Below are 24,773 nucleotides of genomic sequence, written 5' to 3'. Positions count from 1 at the left end.
ATGGTTAAAGCTGCAGTGAGATTTTAATTATAGATCCAGTGAGATTTTAGTTATGCCTGTGTTATAGAATGGTTAAAGCTGCAGTGAGATTTCACATGTGCCCATATGATGAACTGGCTATACTGAACAAGCTTTATATCGTGGGTGTTGCTGATGACTCATGAGGATCAGGAATCATAATGCAAGGGGGTAGAAGTGTGAATTTAGAGAATGCCTTATGTATAGAGCAACATGAAGCCCAGTGGGGTCACTTTTAATGCAGGAGTGACAACACTCAGTTGTCCATTTCTCCAGCCCCTCTCCTCTTGTTCCTCCTTCCTGCCTTAGAACATGCAGTGTGTATCATTCCAAAGAGCAGTATTTCAATAGAAAACTGCAGAGGTGATTTTCTGATTTTGATTATTTAAAAAATTTTTAGAAATCAGAAATTATTTTTCTTATCTGTTAACTTCCTAGTTTTATCAGAAGGTTTGTTTAACTCATCTTAATTAATATTAGTTCTTCATAAAATATTTACCTGTAATAAACTATATAGTAAAGTTTAGTCTTTGGGCTAAAACTGTATCTATTGCCCCCATCAATCTAGAGGTAAAGGCTGAAGGAGAAAGAACTCTTCTTATAGGAAGGAGGGCCATCTCTAAAGTAGATCAGATAATTTCTAGAAAACTGCTTCCTAGTTATATTGTTCTTTAGGTATTGATATTTTTAACCATGAAGCTCAGAGACAAGAAGGCAAAGTGTATCTGAGCACAAGGTGAGTTTGAAGAATGAACTCTTCATAATTCACATCTACGTATGCAGTCTTAATGGGATTAGACAACTTGGTGTGATATAGCAGGGTACCAAAGGCGTAAATTTCTGAGTTTTTGTTTCGGGGAATGGAGGGCAAAAAGCCCAAAGTCTTGGTATGAAGGTTTGGGTTCTACTGAAGTCCATTCCCTTGGCATACAGACAGCTACCTCCTTTTTGTCATACACATACCCTTTGTTTCTCTCCCCCACCCCAATTTTGAAAGACGTCCTACTGGATTAAGGATCTATCCTTTCCTCCTCTATATCCTTAGAAGTCTATTTCCAGACATAATCACACTGGGAGATGGGGTTCTGACATGTACATTTTAGGCACCATGACTCAGTCAATAGTGTCAGCCATCTCAATGGGACTGTGGTTGGTGCTCTGGACAAACTGGTGAATAGAACAACTATCCCTTCCTCTCTGGAGCTTGTATTTCAGAGAGAGGTGATACAACATGAGAAGAATAAGTTGATGTATTAAGATGACAAGTGCTGTGGACAGACACAATAACAGGAGTTACAGGTGTTAGTATATGCCTTGGGAGTGAGTGATACTGTCAAATATATTAAATTCTCTGGGACATTGAATGAAACCTTGAAGAATGTATGGGCAATCACTGTCTTTGACAACTCTGGTGCATTTTTACTTGAGAACAAAGGACATTAAGGAGAGGCTGTGGAAGGTACAATTTAGTCACATGATTTTATTCTGGCCATGCACGAAATTACACAGGCAGTGCTGTGATTAAATGATTGCTAGAAATCAACATATTTCAGACTTGACCACTCCTGTTATAGCTGAAAAATTGGAACATGAAATGCTTAATGCTCCAGTTGAAGCCCTTAAGGAGTAATTGTCTGGTTGTCAAGCTTGTCATGCATGGGCAACCTTCTCCCATTTGCTTGGTCCTATTGCATTGTCAACAGCACAGTACTTGCTGTGGTAGGAAAGACCAGTGTGTAATCTAATCACTTACACATTTATACTGACAACTATGCCAAATCTAATTCACCAGGTTGGCTTATACTTTAAATGAAGAACATCCTCCATATTAGAACTTGGACTGAGTTCTAGAGAGAAGGTACAAAATAAACCAGTCCCTATATACATATTTTTTTAGGTGTTACAGTCAACTTGATAAGATATAAACACAAAGCACTTAGTTAAGAGCAGAGAGTACATGGCAAGCTGGGTAGCTTTTCAGGAGCACCCTGATAGCACCTTACTAGAGGAGTTTCATTTAGCTATGAGGCCACTGTCATCCAACAGACATCAAGCAAGCAGTCTTGGTATTAGGCAAACGCTATAATAAGCTCTGACGGAACAAAAGTTATTCCAAGTTTGCCCACTGGTAATGAGGAACAGACACAAACCACCTCATGAGTTAGGTTCTACTGGATTTCAGGGGTGGGTTCCAGTGTCTGGTAGTTTTATGGGTAGAGTTATGGGTAGAGTCAATGTAATGAAAACTGAGACTCCCAAGGACAGAAGATGGGGAAGCCGACAGAAGTGCTGTGGAAAACTACAGATGCTTCCTGGAGGATACATCAGTGGTATGTAAGAGAGACAAAGAGTGAGAAAAAGAGAGGGAGAGGGAGGAAAGGAGGGAGAGAAGGTGAAGGAGAGAGACAGGAAGAGGGAAAGAGAGGAAGAGAATAATGCAGATGCAAAACAAAAGTGAAATAAAAGTGTTCCCATACCATGAGAAAAGATTCAGGTTTGTGCCATGCACATATAGGTATTTATGATGGAGGAATAGAATAAATACTAAAGAAATTTTATATTATGCATGATTTTGGATTTAGATTGAATAGTGGACTGGTCTAGGCAAAGAAGGGAGGTGGGAGAGAGTTTTAGTAGAAGCCATTTAGGATTAGTATGGGCAGAAAGCCATGGTGATCTAAATCAAGAATCTGTAATGGAGGAAAAGAAAAGAATGTGAGGGGGAAATAAATGGCAGGGCTTGACAACTGCCTGAATGACAATGGTTCTGAGGTGATGGACAAGCCTGGTTCTGTGTTGTCCTGCTTCTTCAGTAATTTAGTGATCACACATGACATGCCGATTGTCCAGCAAGAGCACAGAGTAATCAACTCTAAGACCTTAGTGAAAGGGTTTCACTCCAGCACAAGTTATTTTTTAATGGGTTTTAAATTCCTTGAGTCTAAGGGACTCATGTTGCATTTTAATCTGCTTTGTGATGATTCTGCAGTGTTTGATACTCAGAAGTTCTTTGACTAAATTAACTTGCTGTATGAAAAGCTAGGATATAGGTACTCATTTTGAATTAAAAAAAATGTTCACAGGAAGTGACATCACTTATAGGTCTTTGCCCATTTATATCACATTAGATTAGCATGTGTGCTATTTTTATTACGGTTACATTTTGTTTGTAAGAATGTTATTCCTGGGAGCCTAAGTTGAGGTGACATTTTTATGGGGACAAAAGGTATACTGTCTCCTCCTTTGACTTAATTCAACGTATCTCTTCACTTTCAGAGCTTTCTGGATCGTTAACCATTTTAAAACTAAGGGCTACTGTGATTTGGATGTGTATGGTTGTTCAAAGGCTGAGCTGTAAAGTCAATTTATATGGACTAACTCTGCAGAGAAAGTTTTATGAGAGTGTTTTATCAATAATGTTCAGTTGACAAAGTAATTGCTATTTCAGGCCCTTTTGGCCTAAAGAGTTTTTGTTCTGAATCTGTGGTTTAAATGCATAACAAAAGCAAAGACTCCTTAATGGTACTTGCTTTGAAATTAGAATGTGATTACTTTAAAACATGGATAGTTTTATTGCCTTAAACTATTTTTAAACTGCCATTCGCTTTTTAATGGTCTCCATCACTGCATGCTGTGGAGAAGAAAAGGGAGAAGAAAATTCTTATTGGCTCAGAGCTAGGTGTGGACCTGCAGAGAACTGGGGGAAAATATGTTATTTTTTGACCCTAGTAATCATTAGTTCTCTCTGTGCTTCCCCTAAAGCTCCATATAGCCGTTCCCAGCTCAACACTTTCAGAGCCTAATTGGACCAAGTGACACAAAAGGTTACCTAGCCTTTCATTTGAAAAAAGCTGTATGAATTGGAAAAGCACAAGTAGACACAGTGAGTGTGAATATACCTCATGCATATATACATTTCGTAACATGTTCTTATTTCTTAAAACATGTAAGAACAAGACAGATCATTTTTAACTAATACAGAGTTCAGAAATGTGTTCAGTGAGAGGGAGGGAAGTTATAGGTTCATTTCTCCGAGAAGGGTGTTGACGCTCAGGCACTTGCCAAGGAAACAGATCGAGGTACAGAAGTCTTACCCTGCCATACATGCTCTGGTAGGCCCCAGCTATCATCTGCCGCTGTGCATTGCTGCGTTGTGTTAAGATGTCAATCAGTAAGTCTTTGTTACATTCTAGGAAGGAATTGTAACAGAAAATTAAGGAAGTTCTTGCTCAGTTTCGAGCATCCATCCTTTATGGACTAATCACATCTAGTCAATGGGCAGGGGTTATTCCTGTTAGCATCTTACTTTTAAATACAATTGGATACCACAATGGCAATGCTTGATGAATCCTAGATGCTCCCCAATCTCTGCCATTAGTGTCATTAATACACATTGTATTCCTTCCACCTAAAATTCCACAAGAAACATAGGAAGGTAGGAAAACATAGCTTTTCTTCAGCTATCTGGTCTACCCTCCTAAAAGAGAGCTGCCCCCTCCCACCCCCCAACTTTCAAACTCATGAGTAGTAATTGAGCACCACATCCTTCTTACAGCACAGTTACATACATGACTCATAATGAACATGTATTCTAAAAATTGGGCTGCTTTTATAGTATCCACCAAAGAAAGGGGAATGACCCAGAACGAAATAGTGGAATAGCAAGGTGTCTGCATATTTTAGTTGGGTGAAATGAGGCTCTCAAACCTTGGGTTGAACCTGGTCCTTTACCCATTATCAAGGTTGTTTTTCTGTGTTGTATATACTTATTCATACCAAAGTATTATATTATCACATCACAATATTCATAGCAGTAATATAAATATATCATAATTGCTTTTTATTGTGTTGTATTTCAGAGTAGAGTGACCAAGATAACTTTAACTTCTGCATTAGCTTAACTACAATATAAACAGATTAATTTTTTATCTAAAGCCTAATGAACTCCTTTTTCTTAGGGTATTTATCTTAAAAACCTCAGACATGTAAATGCCTTCTTTGTTATCCATCATCGATCTATCTATCTTTCATCTATCTATCTATCTATCTATCTATCTATCTATCTATCTATCTATCTATCTATCTATCATCTATCCATATTTTACACAAGAGAATAGAAAGATAAATAATTTAAAGAGAGGAGACTGTAAGATATTTATGAATAATAAATAGAAGATTTTTTCAATGATTTACACTATTATTATTATGATTATTCTTATAATCATAACATTTATTGAGTTACTGTACTCATCTGTTTTTGTTGCTCTGTTGAGATTACACACAAACTTTCTCTCTGACTTACTTTGTGCTTATTAGTTTTTATAGTAGTTTTTGTTCAGTTACTCTTTAGGAGATATTGCATAATAATTTTAAATGTATCTCAAAAATTTTATTATAGTGTGTTAATTAAAATACAGAAACAAAATACTAATAAAGAAATGAAAGAGAACCAATTATTCATTGATTTCATTAAGAGGATAATAAAGGAACATTATAAATAACTCTGTTACAAATTTTAATTGTCTAGATAAATGGACCAGTTTCTTCAAATATAGTATGTAGTCAAACTTATACAAGGAAAACTGTCAATTTCAATAGATATATAACTATAAAAGAATTGAATCAGTAATTAATAGCCTTTCGGGATAAACTTGTTAATATTAGATGTTTTATTAATTAATCCAGCAGATTTTAAAAGAAGAAGTAACAATTGTCTGCCATATCTCCCATACTCCTAAATGTTCTGATGTCCTCCAGCATTACACTAACATCCACACCAGAGACAGACAGACTTTACAGGTAAACTACAGACCCAAATCTTTTATGAGCAAAGATGCAATCCTCCTTCCAAAATAAAACCTAGAAAATAAAATTGAATACAACAGCGTGTATGAAAAATTATACATAGGTCTAATGTGAGACAATCAGTGTAACCTATGTAATTGCCAATTTTAAAGAAGCAAATTCATGTGACTATAAGGAGAGATGTAGAAAAGACATTTGATAAAATGCAATATTGTGAGATATTTTGATCGCACTTCGACAGTGCCTAGACTGACAATAAAATTTACTTAGAATCAGAGGGTGGAGCTGGTTACTAGCTAACCAAATTAGTCATAGAGGCTTTGGAAGAGAAAGGCCATATGTAGAGGCATATGAAGTAGTAGGGAGAGGATTAGGAGATTCTCCGACCTTTGGGATTGTGGAGGGCAAGAGAGAGGTGGTCACTACTCTGCCTCTTCTCTGATCCATCATCATCATCCAATATCTGACTCCTGAATTTTTATTGATAAAATAATAGTTAGATAAATGCTGCAATGTAACATCTGTTCAAGACAAAAGTTCTAACCAAAGTAGTAATCAAAAGGAATACCTTCAGTTTGATAAAATACCTCTGCAAAGTCTCATGATGATTATCAGGGCAAGAAAGGTCCTTCACAAAAAAAAATAAAAAAAAAATAAAAAAAAAGAAAGGTCCTTCACATGGTAAAGGTAGCCACATTTATCAGAGTGGGAGTATTTAAAAACAGATTACTTTTGACTTGTGTATCCTGTTGTAAAGATTTAGGGATAGAGGTTAAGAATGGATTCAGTTTTCCAGTGTCATATGGAGATTTCAAAAAATACATGCTTACAGATGATAAATACAAAAACCAAAAAATAAACAACAATGACAATAACAAATAAAGCTTTTCTGCAAATGTAGGTAAGCAGCTACTAATGGTGGTGAGTTGAGAATATGAGGGCATTATTAGGAGGCGCATGTCTAAGAAGTGTTCCATTTTCGGGTGAAAAATACCTATTTAAGCATACTTCTACAATTTTTCTAAGCTTTCTTGTTTTCATATTCTTTAGAGTCCATTTTTCTTTATCTTCAGAGTTATATAATTAAGATAATATTAAGATAATTATTTTTCCAATTGAACTGGACCAAAGTCATTAAAATTGCAGACTATTAGTACATATGAAACTATATTCTTACCCTTGTATGCTTCCCCAGATACTATGCCATCAAATTCCAAACAACTAAAATATGTCAGCCTAAACCACATAAGCAAAACATCACAACAATTAAAATGAATCCATACTTTCACTCCACTTATAATGGCAGGAAAGTTGAAATTGGAGAAAAGAATTTATTTATTATTATTGTGTGTGTGTGTGTGTGTGTGACCAAATCGTTCTGTACTTCAATTTTAAAGAAAAAAATCACAGTCATATTTCTGGAAAAAACCTTATTTATTCTCTGTAGTTTTTCTAGTGACTATTGATACCTTAAAAGGCATGAAATGATTGTTAAGTTCTAAAGTCAAAGTCAGAAAATATATTTAATACTATGTTATTTTCCTATGCGTGGTATGCTATTCATGGTTGAAACACAAAGGCGTGTAGGTATGAAGTGTGCATTCATGTACAGAAAAGAGAAAGACAGACAGAAATTGACAGCAACAGGGAGAAAGAAACGGAGATAGTGAGAAAAGAGACAGAGAGAGATAGAGGGAGAAAGAGATGGAGAGATTCTGTAAAGCGAGTAACCATGTCCTGAAGCTAAGAGTTTTCTTTCTTACACATGGGTTTAATTTTCTTCTTTAATTACCTCTTTTATATTGTCTATGTTTATATTCCTGCCCATTTAGAAGTCTTTTAAAAATGGGTTTTGTTAAAAAAATGAATATTTAACAGTTTTACATTGAGCTTTTAAGAATAAAGAATTAAAAACAAGCTAACTGTACTGCCTCCTTTTTTGTACCTTTCTTTTCTAAACTCTGATCTTATCTGATGAACATCAATTTGTTAAGCCAAATACCACATTCTAGGATCTCACAGACCAGTCTGCAGGTGCAATGGACTGGGACAAAGCAAATGATTATCAAGGAGGAAGGGGCTAGGAAGAAAGTTGCCTTGGCTGGCAGAGTTGATAGAGCTGGGGTGCTCAGAGAAGGAATGCAAAGAAGATATTTAGGTTAAAAACAGTCCAAAGAAAGAAATGCATCCCAGGCCAGAAGTATATTGGGCCAATTTATGAGGTGTGAACAAACAGAGCCATCTGGGAGAATAAGATGCTAGATTTGGCTGCAACAGAAACAAGCTAAAATAACAAGTGCAGAGGTCAGGATGATGCATTACTTCCGATTATGTTATTTGCTTCGGAATTTTACCCGAGAGTTCACAGTGAGATATTTGAGGGCATGAGGAATTCACTTTAAAATGCAAACTGCAATTTCTCTTCAGTATAATGGTCTTCTATTATTGTCTTCTATTTCTATGGTCTTGCGTCTGTCTTCTAATTATTTTACACTCACGCTATAGTGTTACCACCCAGTAAAGAAGGGCAATTCTTTATGTCTCAGGCTTACCAAATCCCTGGAGTGCTCCCCCTAGAATTTGGGCATCCATCACAGGATTGAAATTTGGAGCTGGGAAGATGGTTCCTTGAACCTGGTGGCAAAAGTCAAAACATAAGAGACTGTATTAATTTAATGAAAAGTTTCAACAAAATTTTCAATAAAATGTCTACAAAAATACCTTCTACAAGTTTAAATTAATATACTACACTGACATTTATTTTTCATCATATTTGTGTGCCAAATATAAAAAGCTAATTTCATTCAGTGTGTTTTATTCAGTGACTTACACTATGTTGGTATCCACAATCCAAATAATACGTTGAGATTTTAGAACCACCAGTAAAAAGATATAAGTACAAAACTTACAATATGTATTTTCTTAGGAACTGAAGACTACTTTATAGAAGCTGAAAAGAAAACCATATGAAAAGATTTAGGCCATTCATCTGAATTATAAGTATAATTCATTATTATAACTTTTTTGGGCACAAAAGAGAAGCTAAATTCATATGAGAAAAATTAAAATGCTTGAACCCTTCCTCTCTTGACAATAATAAAATAGCAGAACATTTAGGGAAGTTTTCTGATTTCAGGCTCCGTATCCTATGTTCACCCTCAACACGAGAGACCTGTAAATCAGATATTATCAAGAACAAGAATCAGATTTCTAGATTTGTTGTCAGTGTGTCTAGAACTCTGGAAAATAAAAATGCTATCTAGCACTGGGCTGAGCTTTTGGAACTTAGTTAAAGAAAGTTAAGAGGGATCATATGTACTGGGTGGGGAAGTCAAGATTATGATATGGAAAACCACAGACACAACTGACTAGAGCTATTGGGAGCTTACAGACTCTGAACTGAGAGCTGGGATCCTTCCTGCATGGTACCTCACTAAACCCTCTGAATGTGGGAGACAGTAATGTGACTTGATCTGTTGGGGGAAGATGCTGGCAGTGGGACCAGAACTTATCCTGGGTGCATATACTGATTTTTTTTGGAGCCCATTCCCTATGGTGGAATACTTTGCTTAGCCTTGATACAGAATGGAGGGACGTGGTTACACCTCAAGTTGGTATGCCATACCTGGTTGACTACTCAAGGGAGGCCTTACTCCCTCTGAGAAGTGGATGGGGGTGGGATGGAGGGAGGTGAGAAAGTGGGAGGCGGAGAGGGATGTTGAACTGGGCCTAGTATGTAAAATCAAAAGCTTTTTTAAAAATAAAAATATGAAATTTAAATAAATGCAATCTCATAGTGAATGAGCCTATTAGGATTGCAGAACTTGAATGAGCTAGTACTTTGGGAATAAAATGTTAGACGAATTAACTACAGCACTATAGTACTCATTGTCTAATGGAAGGTTAATCAGTTAAACAGAACAAGGCTGACCTAGTTAATTGTTAGATGAGTATCAATCTATTGATACCAAAGCATTTATTAAAGGATTGATTTTGGAAAAATAAAAGCTCTGTTTTCTTGAATTACAAATAGATTTAATTTTAAATGATATTGATAAATGTGTAGCTATTAATTTGAAGTAGACCACCATATAGTAACTGCAGTGTGAAATGCAGTCAGGTTTTATGCTTGGAAGTACATCAATGATGGTCCTCCTCCAGCATTTACATGGACATATAGATGTCATTAAAGAGAACTGTCAAAGTTTTTGTGTTTGTAATTCTACCACTTGGGAAGCTGAGGCAAGAGGATTATATGAGTTCAAGGCCAGACTTATCTAAACTTATCTCCACATAGCCTGGGTTGGAGAGTGAAACTCTCAACAAACAAAACATCTACCACTACAAACCCATTCTTCATCTTCATTGCTCCAGTGCATTCAATTACAAATGAATTTCAGGTTAGCATCCAAAGTCTTAAGTTTGTTGCATGTGACCTCATGAGCTCAGAAGAACATTCACTTGAGTTAGTCCATTTACTGAGGGTGATTAGTAGGTGAAAACAAAATTTTAACACATTTGACCACCAAACTGTCATATGGTAGGATTCTGTAAAGAGACAGACAAACATGTCTTCCATTTATTAAACTAAGTTCGGGCATCAGATTTTAATGTAAATGCTTAGATCTGCATATCTCAAGCATTTTTGTCTATTTATTTTATTTGTATGTGATTTTAATGTATGGATGTGTACCATGTGTGTACAGATGCCTTTAAAGGTTAGAAAAAAAATATTGCATCTCCTGAAGCTGGAAGGGAGTTATGAGATACCTGGCATGTGTGCTAGGTAGGAAGAGAAATCAGGTTCTTTGCAAGATCAGTAAGTTTTTTTTTTGTTGTTGTTGTTTTTGTTTGTTTGTTTTGTTGATGGGACATCTCTCTAAACCCCCAAATTTCTTTTTAATGTTTCTGTAATTCCTGAGATAGCTGCCATTTCAGAGTGTTAAGCGCCTCCCCAAGTTCTAGTGCACAATTTCATATTTCTTTGCCACAGTACTTTTTGATATTAAGGCTATATTATCCATACTTGTAACTGAAAAAAATTGAAACACACTGAATTTAAGGAACTTCTTTCTGTGTCAAATATGTGTAGCATCTTCACCCACAGAGTCTTATCAGTTTTGATAGACAAACAAGAGCAAAGGCAATAAACTGTTTGGCTTTGGAAGCTTAATTAAAATTTTTGAAAAATCACTGAAGAAACAACAAAGATATTCTAATATACTTCAGCATATTCAGACACATTTTATACTATTCATTAAAAAATACATGCATAATCACATTCTTTAGAAATCTCTAATATAATTAAATGACTAGCAAGGAGAAATTTTCTCTAGTACTAAATATATTCTTCAAGGTTTCAAAGCTCTCCTTTGGGTAAAATACAAGCCAGATTCTTAGTAATGTAGAAATTGTTGGGAAACTGCTCTTAGTATGAGTTATTAGAGCAGACAGGACACTAGTCAAATTGTGGAGTCTCCCTGTTCCTGGAGAGCAATCACATTACAATCATGTCTCCTGCAGATTGGCCCTAAGGGGGTTTTCAGGAGCTAAAATCTCAGCATAAATAAAGGTGATGGAGAACCTGAAGAGTTACAATAGCTTCTGCCCCAGTATGGAAAACACATACACTGTGAGAATGAAATAAGATATTCTGCACGCTCACTTTGGCTGAAAGGGAGGGAAGGCTTATGCTTTTATTTAATCTTTATAAAATTTTGTTGTGCAATATCTGTACTCTCTTCTTTGCTGTTGCTACAATAAAGTACCATGGCCAAATGAATTTACAAAAGGAAGAATTCACTTTTCATTGTGCTTCTAAAGGAACAGAGTCCATCATAGTGGGGAAAGCATGACAACAGGCTGCAGGAACTGGAAACTGGCTAGTTGCCTTTTCCTCCACAAATTGGAAGTAGAAGGAAGAGGAAGTTGGGATAGATTAAACCCTTAAAAGCTGTCCCCAGTTATGCTTATACATCGTTCAGCAATGCACTACCTCCTGAAGTATGCCACCAACTGGAGACCAACTGTTCAAATACATGAGTTTATGTGAACAACTATCAAGAAACCACAAGAGTGCTCCATGTTAATAAGGCTCAGAACACATTGCTTTCCTTCCCTCCATAGCTATACCAGAGTCTCTCATCTTTGTACCATGGGATAGCTACATAGATTCACTGGAAGTCTGATATGTATCTGAATATTAGCAAGTGAGTAACATAAAACCATGAAATTTAATGACTTGTTTCTGCTAAAATGAAAAGACCCTAACCCATATTTATGTATTTAATTATAAATGCATTTTTAAGTGTGGTTATTTTGGAAGATTCCAATTGTTCAGTATTCTAGGATATATATTTCAAGATGATTTTAGAGACACTTGAATATATGTTAACAATGGATTGGATATTTACAATTAACTAAAGCTTGAATTCTTGTCCTATCTATGTATTTATCCATTTATCTACGTATGTATCTATCTATGTACCTATCTATCTATGTATTTATGTGTGTATGTATGTATGTATGTATGTATGTATGTATGTATGTATCTATCTATCTATCTATCTATCTAATAAAAAGCCTATTTAACACCATTTAATTTGTATGTTAAAAGTACATTATGATGATAGTGTACTTGGAAGTCAGGAACACGAGGGGTGCACCCACCCACTGAGACAGTCGGACCGATCTATGGGGAGCTCACCAAGGCCAGCTGGACTGTGACTGAAAAAGCGTGGGATAAAACTGGACTCTGAACATGGCAGACAATGAGAGCGGACAAGAAGCCAAGGACAATGGCACGGGGTGTTGATCCTACTTCAGGTTCTGGCTTTGTGGGAGCCTAGACAGTTTGGATGTTCAACTTCCTAGATCTGGATGGAGGGGGGAGGACCTTGGACTTTCCACAGGGCAGGGAACCCTGACTGCTCCTGGGACTGGAGAGGGAGGAGAAGAGGAGTGGAGGGAAGGGGAGAGGGGCGGGAGGAGGGGGAGGGAAATGGGAGGCGGGGAGGAGGCAGAAATTTTTTTTTTTCAATAAAAAAAAATTGAAAATAAATTGCAAATATTTTTTTATCCTGTGGACTCAAACAACCAACCTTTATGAAGAATGTGGGTTTGCAAATATAGATCAATTTGTTTTCATCTACTCTAGTTTTGGAAAATCATGAGCTTCTTTGAGTTCTGAGTAAGTTATTTTTGTGGAGGATGGTCCTGACTTTAATATAATGGGCAAATGACTGGGAATTTATTTGTTATCTTTTTAGAACATCAGATAATTACATATCATAGAATTTCCTCTATAGTATAAATAAATATATGCTAATGTAGTACCTTTTGATAAAGTTTAGAAAAATTTTCAGACATGAATTATTTAACAGTGTGGATACTTTGGAAAATAGGTGATTTTTAAAAGAAATATCTAGAGACATTAATTTCTTTCCTATTATTGTGGTGATGAGGAAGATGTAGTAAAGGTTGCATGTTTAGTGTTTGTGCCTGTGTGTAGCATAGTTAGCTAGGAAAGAAGCTGTAAACTGCTTTTTTTTCTATGCAAAAAGCATAGATCCTGATCTACTTTTCGGTCTTTAAACTTTATTCATGCTTGTCAAGAGGCCACTTAACAGTGACTCCTCAGACATAGTTTTGAAAAGTATTTTTTCGTTTTGGCATTTGTCCCATCTATGCGATTTATATTGTTCACAAACTCAAAACTCAGTTCAAGCTCCACCAATTACAAGGAAACTTTTAGATTTTATCATACAGTGTTTCCATCTGCACCTCTATTACATATGACTCTTTTTGCTGCATTTCATTATCTTCAAATTGTAAACTCACAGTGGGCAAACGCCTTCCTGTTTTGCCTCTGAAGCTGCTAATGTAGTACATAAAATGCTATGTAATCTCAAAGAATTTTTATACATCATAAGAATTCCCGAGTTCAAGAAGGACATTAAGTTTTGATTGATGCGCTAAACACCATGACCAAAAGTAATTTGGGAAGGACATTTTATCACAGTCCATCATGAAGGGAAGTCAGGTAGGACCTCCAGGCAGCAACTGGAGGCAGAATCTGAAGCACAGTGCATGGAGGAGAGCTACTCACTGCCTTGCTCCTTAGGGCTAGCCAGCCTGTTTTTTATACAAGCCCGGACCACCTTCCTACATACGATACTACCCACATCAGTCATTCATTAATCAAGAAAATACCCACAGACTTGCCTATGGGCCAATATAGAGGCATTTTTGTGATTGAAGTTCCCTCTTCTCAGATGCTTGTGGCTTATACGACACTGAAAGAAACATTTAAACAGGACAGAGTTCTTCAGGTTACCCAGCAGTCTTTTCTAAAATTAGTTACTCATATAAACAAGCTCTATTTTATGTGTTTTCACCTGCATTCCACTGAGCAGTCTTAGGGGACTGACTCTACTCATCGTCTTCATTTATGAGGAGTTTATGATGCTAAGTTACTTAAGAGCACACTGATAGTTTGTCATGAGGAAAATAGTCCAATTCAAATTCGACTCCACAGTTAGTACTATATCCATTACAGAATAATTGTTGTAAAATGAAATAACGTGTTCTATTGAGGAGCCTTTCTCATCTAGGTGAGAGTAAATATATTTCTCTTTCTAAAGGTCCCTACAAGGATAAAACAAAATTACATAAACAAATTGTTATGTTTATGTTATCTCATATTGTTAAGTCATTTTAAAGTGGAAGAAGACAACAATGTGTGTTATATGTGTCTGTGTGAATTTCTATGTGTGTGTATACCTCTCTCTCTCTCTCTCTCTCTCTCTCTCTCTCTCTGTGTGTGTGTGTGTGTATGTGTATGTGTGTTAGAGAAAAGATTGAAAAAAAAGGTAAACAAAAGTAAATTTCCAATAGTTGGGTTCTCAACATTTTGAAATACCTAATACTTAATTTTAAGTAAGCTGTAGAATTCCAGTGTGAACTTATTTGTTATCATGAGAGTTACTGTTTACAAACATATGGTGATGGGGGACCAGTCCCACAAGGGGCAGCAGTCCCATGAGGGGCAGTGTCCAACCAGAGAGGGAGTTTGTGTATAGAGTTTATTTAGTGTATTATGGGAGAAGGGGAGAAAGGAGAGAAGGAGGGAAAGGAGAGAAGGGGTCAAGAAAGGAGCAGAGCTACCTCTTCAAAAGAGGGACAGGTCCGTTTGCTTGATAAACCTTTTCCCAGCCCTTTACTCTGAGTAGATGTCTGTCTTTGTGGTTGAGGTGTGTTTCTTGTAAGCAGCAGAATGTTGGATCCTGTTTTCGTATCCAATCTCTTAGCCTGTGCCTCTTTATAGGTGAGTTGAGTCCATTGATATTAAGTGATATTAATGACCAGTGGTTGTTAACTCTGGTCATTTTTCCTTTCTTTCTTTCTTTCCTTTGGTAGTAGAGTTTGTGTGTTTCCCTTCTTCAAGTTGTGCTGGTGAAGGGTCTTTAGATGTCTGAGTTATTGTGGGCATTGTTGGACTCCTTGGTTTGTGATTTTCCTTCTATTACTTTCTGAAGGGCTGGATTTGTGGCTACGTATTGTTTAAATTTGTTTTTATCCTGGAAAACTTTGTTTTCTCCATTTATAGTGAACGAAAGCTTGGCTGGGTATAGTAGTCTGGGCTTGCATCCATGGTCTCGTAGTTTCTGCAGTATATCTATCCAGGACCTTCTGGCTTTCATGGTTTCCATAGAGAAATCAGGTGTAAGTCTGATAGGTTTACCTTTATAGGTAACTTGACCTTTTTCCTTTGCAGCTCTTAATATTCTTTCTTTATTCTGTATGTTTTGTGTTTTGATTATTATATGACGAGGAGATGTTTTTTTTTGATCCAGTCGATTTGGTGTTCTGTATGCTTCTTGGACCTTCAAAGGAATATCTTTCTTAAGGTTGGGAAAGTTTTCTTCTATAATTTTATTAAATATATTTTCTGGACCATTGAGGTGTACTTCTTCTCCTTCTTCTATCCCTATTATTCTTAGGTTTGGTCTTTTTATTGTGTCCCAGATTTCCTGAATGTTTTGTGATGAGAATTTGTTGGTTATGCTGTTTTCTTTGATGAGAGTGTTTATTTTCTCAATGGTATCTTCAGTGTCTGAGATTCTTTCTTCTATCTCTTGTAATCTGTTGGTGGAACTTGTCTCTGTAGTTCCTGTTCGTTTATTCAAATTTTCCATCTCCATCCTTCCCTCGGTTTGTGTTTTCTTTATTACTTCCACTTCGTTCTTCAAGTCTTGAACCGTTTCCCTTACCTGTTTGATTACTTCTTCTTGTTTCTCTTGGTTTTCTTGGGTATCTTTGAGATATTTATTCATTTCCTCTACCTTTTTGTTTGTAATCTCTAATTGGTTGTGGCAGTTTTTCACCTCCTGTTTAAGGTCCTCTATTATTTTCATAAAATTCACTTTTGAGTCGAATTCTTCTAATTCTTCTGTATTAGGGTTTAGACTTCTCATTTCGGGATTCCTGGATCCTGGTGATGTCACGTTGCCTTTCAAGTTGTTGGGGGAATTCTTGCATTGGCGCCTGCCCATCTTTTCCTTCAAATGGAGCCAGGAGAGGCCTGATGTCTTGGACCAGTCTTTGCTGTGACTAACTCTCTAGGTGTATCTCCTCAGTGTAGGGGCAGGAACCGTTCCCTTCCAGGTGAACTCCTCAACACCAAAACATGGATGCGTGGTATTCCAATGACCCGCGTAAAGAAGGCCGAATGCAAGGGGTCGGGCGGGGTCCAGTAGAACACAGGCGACACTGCAGTACAATCTGGAGGTGCCTGCGCTCCCTTTCGGGGGTTGCTGAGGCCTGCCCGCTGCTCTGGTTGGGTAGCCTTAGTGTAGGGGCGTTTGTGCTCTCTACCGGGACCGTCCGCCCCAGGATAGTACACACTCACCCGTCCCGATGAAACTTCTTGGCACCTACACAGGAACTCCTGGATGCCCCAATGAGCCAGGGACTAATGGAAGTAGGGCGCAGGCAGAGCAGGTCCAGCAGATCACAGCAGAGACTGCAGCCCCAGCAGCAGGGGCCCGCTTTCCCTGGCGGGGACCTTGAGGCCTGCCCTCTAGTCAGGGACTCACTGCTCTGGGTTGGTAGCCTTAGTGAAATGTTAATAGCTCCCTGTTTCTTCCAAACCTTCACTGCCTGATTTAAGTGAAGCACCCGCGGTTTTGAAGTAAAAGCCACCAACCCCTTTCCTTAACAGGCAGTACAATAATTTTTGTTTTGAGTTAATTGTTTCAGACCGGCTCTGGCTTAGACCACGTGGACTCAGGTGCATTTCTTTAGCCACCACTGGCAGGAAAACTTCATTACAGGTACATAATTTTCTTTTATAAATAAGAAAAATGTCTGAAAACATTACCATTCAAGACTTTAACAGCCTTTTCAGTTGTACCATGTGGGAGATTTTACAAGAAGTGTCTGTCAGCCCACAGATATGGATCTTTCTGGGATTCGTAGTTTTCCTTGGTACTGTATGGTTTGACAATAGAAATATGATAAAGTCTTTACGAGACGAGGTTGAACGCTTAAAAACAATTGAGAATGACAACAATCTTCTCAAAAATCAGTTTGAAGTTCTCCAGGCAGAGAACAGATCTTTGTTTAACACAACTCGACAAACTGAAAAAAATTTAGAAGAGGTACAGGCTGATGTTAAGGAGAAATTCATTACTATGGAAGAGGGAACAGCTGATTTGAGTTGTAAGCTTCAGTCCCTTTCAGTAGGAACTGAAATATTAACGGCTGATATTAAGGAGAAATTCATTACTATGGAAGAAGGAACAGCTGATTTGGATCGTAAGCTACAGTCCCTTTCAGTAGGAACAGAAACATTAACTGAGAGAATCAAAACTGCTGAATGTGACAATCGGATTTTGTCTAAAGCTTATGACAGATTGACAGAAAGATTATCTGTACAAGAAGGCACGGTATATGCTATAAAACTTATGTCCAAAGATGAGACATTATCTCTAATGGACAAACTTCATACTTTAGAATCCTCAATGAAGGCTTTAGAACATAATTCTGGACAGGAGATTCAGACATTAAAGAAGGCAATGGTGAATAGAATTGAAATGATTGAGGAATTTCTAAATTCTGAGGAAGAAGAGCAAGAGGTAGAAAAGCATATTTTAACTAAATCTGTGGGTAAATCCCTCCGGGACAATTCCCACAAAGCTCTACCTACAGTTCTACCTGCCTTTCCAGTTGTAACAACTGAGAAAGTAGTTGGTTCCAGAAACCCTAGGTTCATCAAGGAAGATACATGGGAACCTGTCCGTATGAATGATCTCAAAGAAATTAAACAGGCTGTAATGACTTTTGGAATGAATAGTAGACAACCTGAATAGCATGATAGTTCCAAGAAAATAGAACTATTAGTTGAAAATCTGCCAGGCCTACACAATTACACTCAAGATTGATTTTTCAAAGAATAAACAATATTGGTGCTATGGACTTTCCTCTAGAAAAATAAAGGGGGGTTATTCTCCCCCATGTTCTTGTCAACTTTGGAAAATGGTCTTTTTGACTTAAGATGATAAACTAATAGTGAAAATAAACTGTTGTTCTCAGGAAAATGACTTAAAAGTTTTAAACTACATGTATAGTTGGGTTGATAATATAAACAAATTGGTTTCAAATACTTATGGTTTTTGTTACCTAAGAAAGAAATTAAAATGACTGAGAAGACTGAAATAGTGACATTGATTAGATCAGAGACATTAGAATGAAAATACATGATGAGTAGATAGCAAGAGAATGGTGTATAGACGGGCAGATGCATGCAGTTATATTTGTATGCTTGCACAGGAGTGAATGTAGTTATATGTAGATGAAAGTGTACATTGCTCTTTGCCTTACTCAGTAATAGGTAAACCAACAGTTACTCCAGTAGCAATGCATATTTTTAACATTCAGATTTTCAGATATAAGTGTTAAGTTCAATGAATCAGAAAACTTTAGGAAACCAGTTAATTCTATGCCAAACACAGAAGAAATAAAAGATACGATTATTACATCTTGTGCTAGTAGCAACAGAATACTCAGGAAATAAAAATAAAAGGTATCTCGCCTCAAGAGATAAAGCCACTTGCTAATAAATTCGTGAAGCTGGATTCAGTCTCTAGTACTCACATGGTGGACGGAGAGAAGCAGTTCCTGTCAGCTGATGCTAACATTCAAACTCACACACATACACGTATACACACACCAGATATAATAGAAAGTAAGAGTTGACTTCATTTGTGGAAGCGAGCAAATTCTTGTAGGAGTTTGTCATTATTCAAAGATGCAGATGGAGGCCTTTCCACCTTTAGCCTATTGATATATCAATAAACAGTACGCTTATATCTCTTCTTCAAAAAGATTTCCAATTAATAAATGGAGGAGAGAACTAGAAAATAAACTCCAATTAGGATGCTGAAATTAGGCAAAAAGGGAATTGAGAAAGGAAGAAAATCATTCAATCGTCAAAAAGCATTTATTACCTAATTCATGAGAGACTCATTCTACTCTTGCGAGAAATCTGTACACCATCATCTTACCAAGTTCATCATCACTAAATGATCCTATCTGGGATAGGTGAATTGGCACTGTGATCCCCCATGGGATGCACTAGAAAGGGTACAGGATGGGTTGGCACTGTGATCCCCCGATAGTATGCACTGGAAAGGGTACAGGATGGATTGGCACTGTAATCTCCCGAAGGGATGCACTGGAAAGGGTGCTAGTCTTTTGAACAAAGGGCATGTACAACCCAATTTAAAAAAAAAAGCACTACAGAGTGCTAGGCTGAAAGGCATCTTATTAATAACTAAATACTCCTCTAAAGTGTCAAGGTCAGAAAATTGAGGGCAGCACAGAGGAATTATTAGAGATTATAAGAGATAAAGAGATACAACAACAAGATACAATATGTTAAATTGAAACAAAGGAAAGTTATGAGGAACTAGATATAATCTCAATATATTCTATTTGCTATAATATTCTGGTTTTGATGACGTCTGTATATATTGAGACCTGGAGAAAAGATAACTGGTAATCCAAATCATTTAAAAAAATAGATTTATTTATTTTATATTCATGAGTGATTAACCAGCATATCTTTTCACTGTGTGTATGCCCAGTGCCCAAGGTAGTCAGACAGGGTGTCAAGTCCCCAGGAACTGGAGTTACTGATAGTTGTACAAAGTCATGTGTGTGTTGAGAATCAAACACGGGTCTTCTGCCAGAGTGATGAGCGTTTTCAACCACTGACCTATCTCTTCAGCTCTAAATTATTTGTATGATTACTGTATAAATCCAAAAGTTTCTCCAAACAAAAGGTTAAAAAATGACCTGGTTTTAGCTTCAAGTTCATTATCGTAAATCCATAAATGGAAGAAAATTAGTCAGATATTAGTATATTGGCCTGAATTTAACTTTCAACAGTAATGTGTTAATATGATTCTAAAGGGGTAAAAACAACCTGAAAGGCAGGAACAATGAATAATGAGGTGTAGTACGAATGAGGAAGCTCCTAACTGCCTTTAAATGGCAAGCAATAGCAGAACACAAATAGAGTTAACATGAGTGGAGAACGTTGAGAGTGAACAAGGTTGTGAGCTGACAGGTGACAATAATACCATAGCCATAACTCTTTGAAATATCCTGCCTTATAGGTTACCATAGGGAAGAGACAGATACTTTCATACATGGGTGTACTTAAGCAGTAGTGGATTTATATTTATCTCAGGCTGAGGTGTGAACATTTTTCGTAGATCCAAATGGACTGAAGGATGAACTTGTTACATTGCCAGTGAGAGTTATCCTGAATGCATGCTTGTTTAGGCAGGTCAGAGAGAGTGTTGAGAGACAACTCAAGAATAAAATGAGACAAACTATTAAAGAAGTAAGCCAGATTTCTTTAATTATATCATCTGACCCGCCAAGTTTACCGCACGCACTCAGTTAATTCCAATAGCAAATTTGAAAGACGTGAGTTTTCCTGTGAATATTTTCATGTTAGGATATAGAGCTATTAAGCAAAGCAGAAGGTGGGAAAATAAATCTATGGTAAAGTGCTTGCAATTGCAAGCATGGACACTCAAATTCTTTCCCCAGACCCTATCTGAAAATTAAGGGATGGCCAGCGACTTGAACTTGTAATTCCAGCATATCGTCAGATTTTTGGAGAGTGTAGAGACAGGGGTTGGCCAGCCAGCACAATATACCAGGTGAGCTCCAGGCCAAAGAGAGAGCCTGTGTCACAAACAAGATGGATAACATCTGAGGAATAATCTGAGGTTGGCCTTTGGCCTCCACACATACATGTACATGTTTGTATGTGTGCATGCACACACACCAACATAAAGAAAACAAAACGAGTCCTAAATTTGTGCTCCTCTATCTGTTATGAGAAAGGAATAATGCCTAACACCCAAGAAGGGGCAATCCTACCTGTTTCTTTATTACTGACAGACAGGTGATATGTCATCCTACTCACTAACCTCAAATTAGAAAACCACTGAAGATCTGGAATACCCACAGATATTAATCCTGCAATGGCAGAAAAGAGAATCGGCATTGTAGTGGAGTAGACGAGTGAGGGGCCCTGCTTGCTGAGAGAGGTTCCATTGTGACTTTTGTTACACATTCACAATATCACACGTCTAACCACCTAGTTCCTCTAACACTGATGGTTCATGAATCTGAGCCTGGCTGCTATAAATGGACCACTGTATACACGGTGAATATTTGCTTTCCTACATTCCAGTTGCTTGCCTCATTAAACAACAAGACGTCAGCACAACAGCAACTGAAAGATGCACGGCGGGACCCTGTGCCCAGGTATGAGTGCCTCTGTCTTCCCCTACCTTTTGTCACTTTTCTTACTTCCTTTAAAACAGCGACATTTTGAGACTGGCAGTTAAATGAATACCCGGGATCCATTTAATATACTGTACATATGTATATACTGTACATAATTTACACATATTTTCAATATCCCCAAGGATTTGAACAATGATTTGGGAAGATTAATTTTGTAATGATGACAGTAAGAAAAGGAATGACCCAGTTTTAAAATACAATAAGATTTGCTTATTTATCTAAAACTCTAACAGCATACCGTATGGCACAGGGAGTCTGCTGGGGTTAAAGGGCTTTCCTTTTTCACAACCTGCAAAATCTAATCATAGGCTATCTTTCCAGCTTCTTTTAAATAAAATAGCACCAATGTTCAATGAAGAAGGAGCATAATAAAATGCATTGCGATACCCTGTTACTTCTTGACAGATTGACATAAAGATGAAATGGAGAACAGAAGCAGCTCATGAATAAAATCGTTTCTCACTTTATTCATATTGCAGTACAATAAACACAATCGTGTGTACAAATTACTTTTATATTTTGTACATGATGCATGTCATGGTCTAATAATCTTTATTTCCTTCTGGCATCATTAACAAGAATGTCTGAAGTACTTGAATGAAGCCATAACTTAGGAAGATGTGTGGATGGTAATACATGTGAATTTGGATGAAGAAAATGGACCCTAGAATTGTCAAACTTTTATTCCTCTTTATATAAGATGAATATTTGCAAACAGTAAACAAATGTTCCTGAGTTATCGAGCTCTAAAGGAAACTAGATTTTTAGATTGACAGTATGGACTCCAAATTAGTTTTTTAAATTCCTGTCATCGCTTTCTTTTTGGTGAGTCAGCCTGAGCTACTCCCGATTATAAGGCACTTCTTGTGATATAATTCTATAGTACATAGGAGGTTGGGTGTTGATCTCTGAGATTAAGCTATAAAATGAAAAAAAATCAATGAGCAATTGTCCTGTAACAGATTCTTTCTGGCTTTACCACTTCACCTAATTGCAGAAATGCATGACTCATTAAAGTAACCATGACTCTTACTGGCCAAACACAGTTTTTCAAGACTTTTATCTTACAGTTTAAGAGTTTTTAAAAGTTCGTGATTTGCGATAACCCAATTATTTCTCTGCTGTACTGTTTGTTAACTCGGTAGATTAATTAAGAAGAAAGAAATAAAAATGCGTTTACACGTACTTTCTGCATTCAAATTGAGAACTAAAACTGACATTAAATATATTAATGCTAATAGCAAACATATAAATTTCTGGTCCAACATGGTGGCCCATGCCTTTAACCCCAGCAGTTGGGAGTCAGAGGCTAGCCAGTCTCTGAGTGTGAGACCTTTCTGAGCTACATAACAATTTCCAAGACAAAGGGAAATCACTAGTAACCTACTGCCTAGAAAGAATCTACCTCAAAAAGAAACTGAATAAACAAATGGTTTCATTTGGAAACGTTAACATTCTTAAACAAAATATGGTGTATCTGGTTTATTTGAAAATACTAGAATTTCCGGAGACAAAATGAATTTAGAGATGTGAGTACCAATTTTCTAAAGAGATCTAAAGAGATCCCAAGTAACCAGCACCTAGGAAAGTAAGTCTATAAATTTAACTCTTATTTTTTTTCTTATTTGCGCAGGTGTTCTAAAGAATTGCTTTCCTGAACTAAATGTTTGCAGAAGGCAGACTTTGGCAATATTATTCACTAAAAGACCTGGTAGGTATTAGTGCATCACACTTGTTAGTCATGGTTTGAGAGTAGGTCATAAAAGAGAGACAAATGCTAACCCTGACTTCAAGGTCTTCTCTCTTATATTCATTTATTCTTGCTTGCAATAACAAAAGAGTGGAGCCAAATCTTCAAGCAGATACATGGTTATTTGTTAGGGACTCAAGCATAGATGCTAGGTCAATCATTAGTTATAGATACAAGTTTAACCTCTTCTTTATATGCAAGATTTTGTGATGCCGAAAATCCAGAGTAGTTGTTTTAGGAGAGTTTGATACTTATATTTAATTAAAATCAAAGTAACGCATTTTGTGAGATGCTTTTTATCCTCTCTCTACTCTTCTTAAGCTTGACCTATTAATTAATTCTCAAGAGAGAGTGGCAGGTGCTATATAGAGATGGTGTCTTCAGGTAGGCCAGGCTGTCTGAGATTCATTGTTTAGTCCAAAATTAAATAGGACTCTTAATACTCCAAGGTCTGTGATTGCCGGCATGCAATACCACCATGAGATCATGTCCCTAAATAGAGGAATTGAGACTGATTTCAAAGGACCAAAAGAAAATGTCCTGAGCCACTTGGATCCCACATGACAAGACTGCTTCTGACTGCATGAGTACATAGTTACTATTCTTTTGTTTCTTCAGCCTTTAAATTAAAGGCAGTCAACAGTTGATAAAACAAAGTTTGCTTTTCTTTCAAAAATATAATAGAATTCCTACATTTTACTCCAAGAAATGTGTTATTTCACTTAAATTTTTCATTCTAGTACTCATTAATTCCACCAAAGCTTTAGTAAAGGTTGAAGTCATAACCAAGCACAACTTCCAACTTCTGTTGATTCATATGTGTAAAGTTCACACAACGTGGTCTTGTGATAGCAAAAAGCAATCTAAAGTATGAATAACCTTTTAATAGTATTTGCTCAGTAAGTCATATTGCAGATAAACAATTCAAGTTAGATATCTTGGAGTGAAGTTTCTCTCTGGAATAACCCTTCCACTTCTGCTTTGAAACTAATCTTGCCATTTCAACAACCTCTACTCCCATCTGACTTCCTCTAAGTATGCACGCACGCACTTCTGGATAATGCATCTTGAATTTTTTTTCTGGTTTATAGAGTTCATTTCCAATTGCTCACTTATTTCATCCTCATTGGGTCAAAATATTGAGCATTTCATTATCTATGTAGACACTGATTCACTTTTTGTTACTTAATATTAATATTCAAAGTCATTTTGTAGCTTATTTAGAAATAGGGACATGGATGTAAAACTATTACTGTTATTTTTCTGTCTCTTAATTGGATTCACAAGAAATCTTTTCATTGGCTGATAT

General features: G+C 36.8%; 1 protein-coding gene across 1 annotated transcript in view; it reads right to left on the bottom strand.

Annotated features, from left to right (window-relative positions):
* Positions 1-21,409, bottom strand: part of Anxa10 (annexin A10) — a 53,032-nt gene extending 31,623 nt beyond the window's left edge. The window contains exons 1-3 of the mRNA XM_057753101.1: positions 21,333-21,409; positions 8,376-8,485; positions 4,113-4,207 (exon numbers count right to left, since the gene is read on the bottom strand). Of these exons, the coding sequence (XP_057609084.1) occupies positions 4,113-4,207; positions 8,376-8,485; positions 21,333-21,409 (282 nt within the window). The remainder of the gene's footprint in view (positions 1-4,112; positions 4,208-8,375; positions 8,486-21,332) is intronic.
* Between the last annotated feature and the right edge of the window lie 3,364 nt (positions 21,410-24,773).

This window comes from Chionomys nivalis, chromosome 20 (assembly GCF_950005125.1).
Source record: "Chionomys nivalis chromosome 20, mChiNiv1.1, whole genome shotgun sequence".
Classification (NCBI taxonomy): Eukaryota; Metazoa; Chordata; class Mammalia; order Rodentia; family Cricetidae; genus Chionomys; species Chionomys nivalis.
This window is presented reverse-complemented; position numbering and strand designations above follow the sequence as displayed.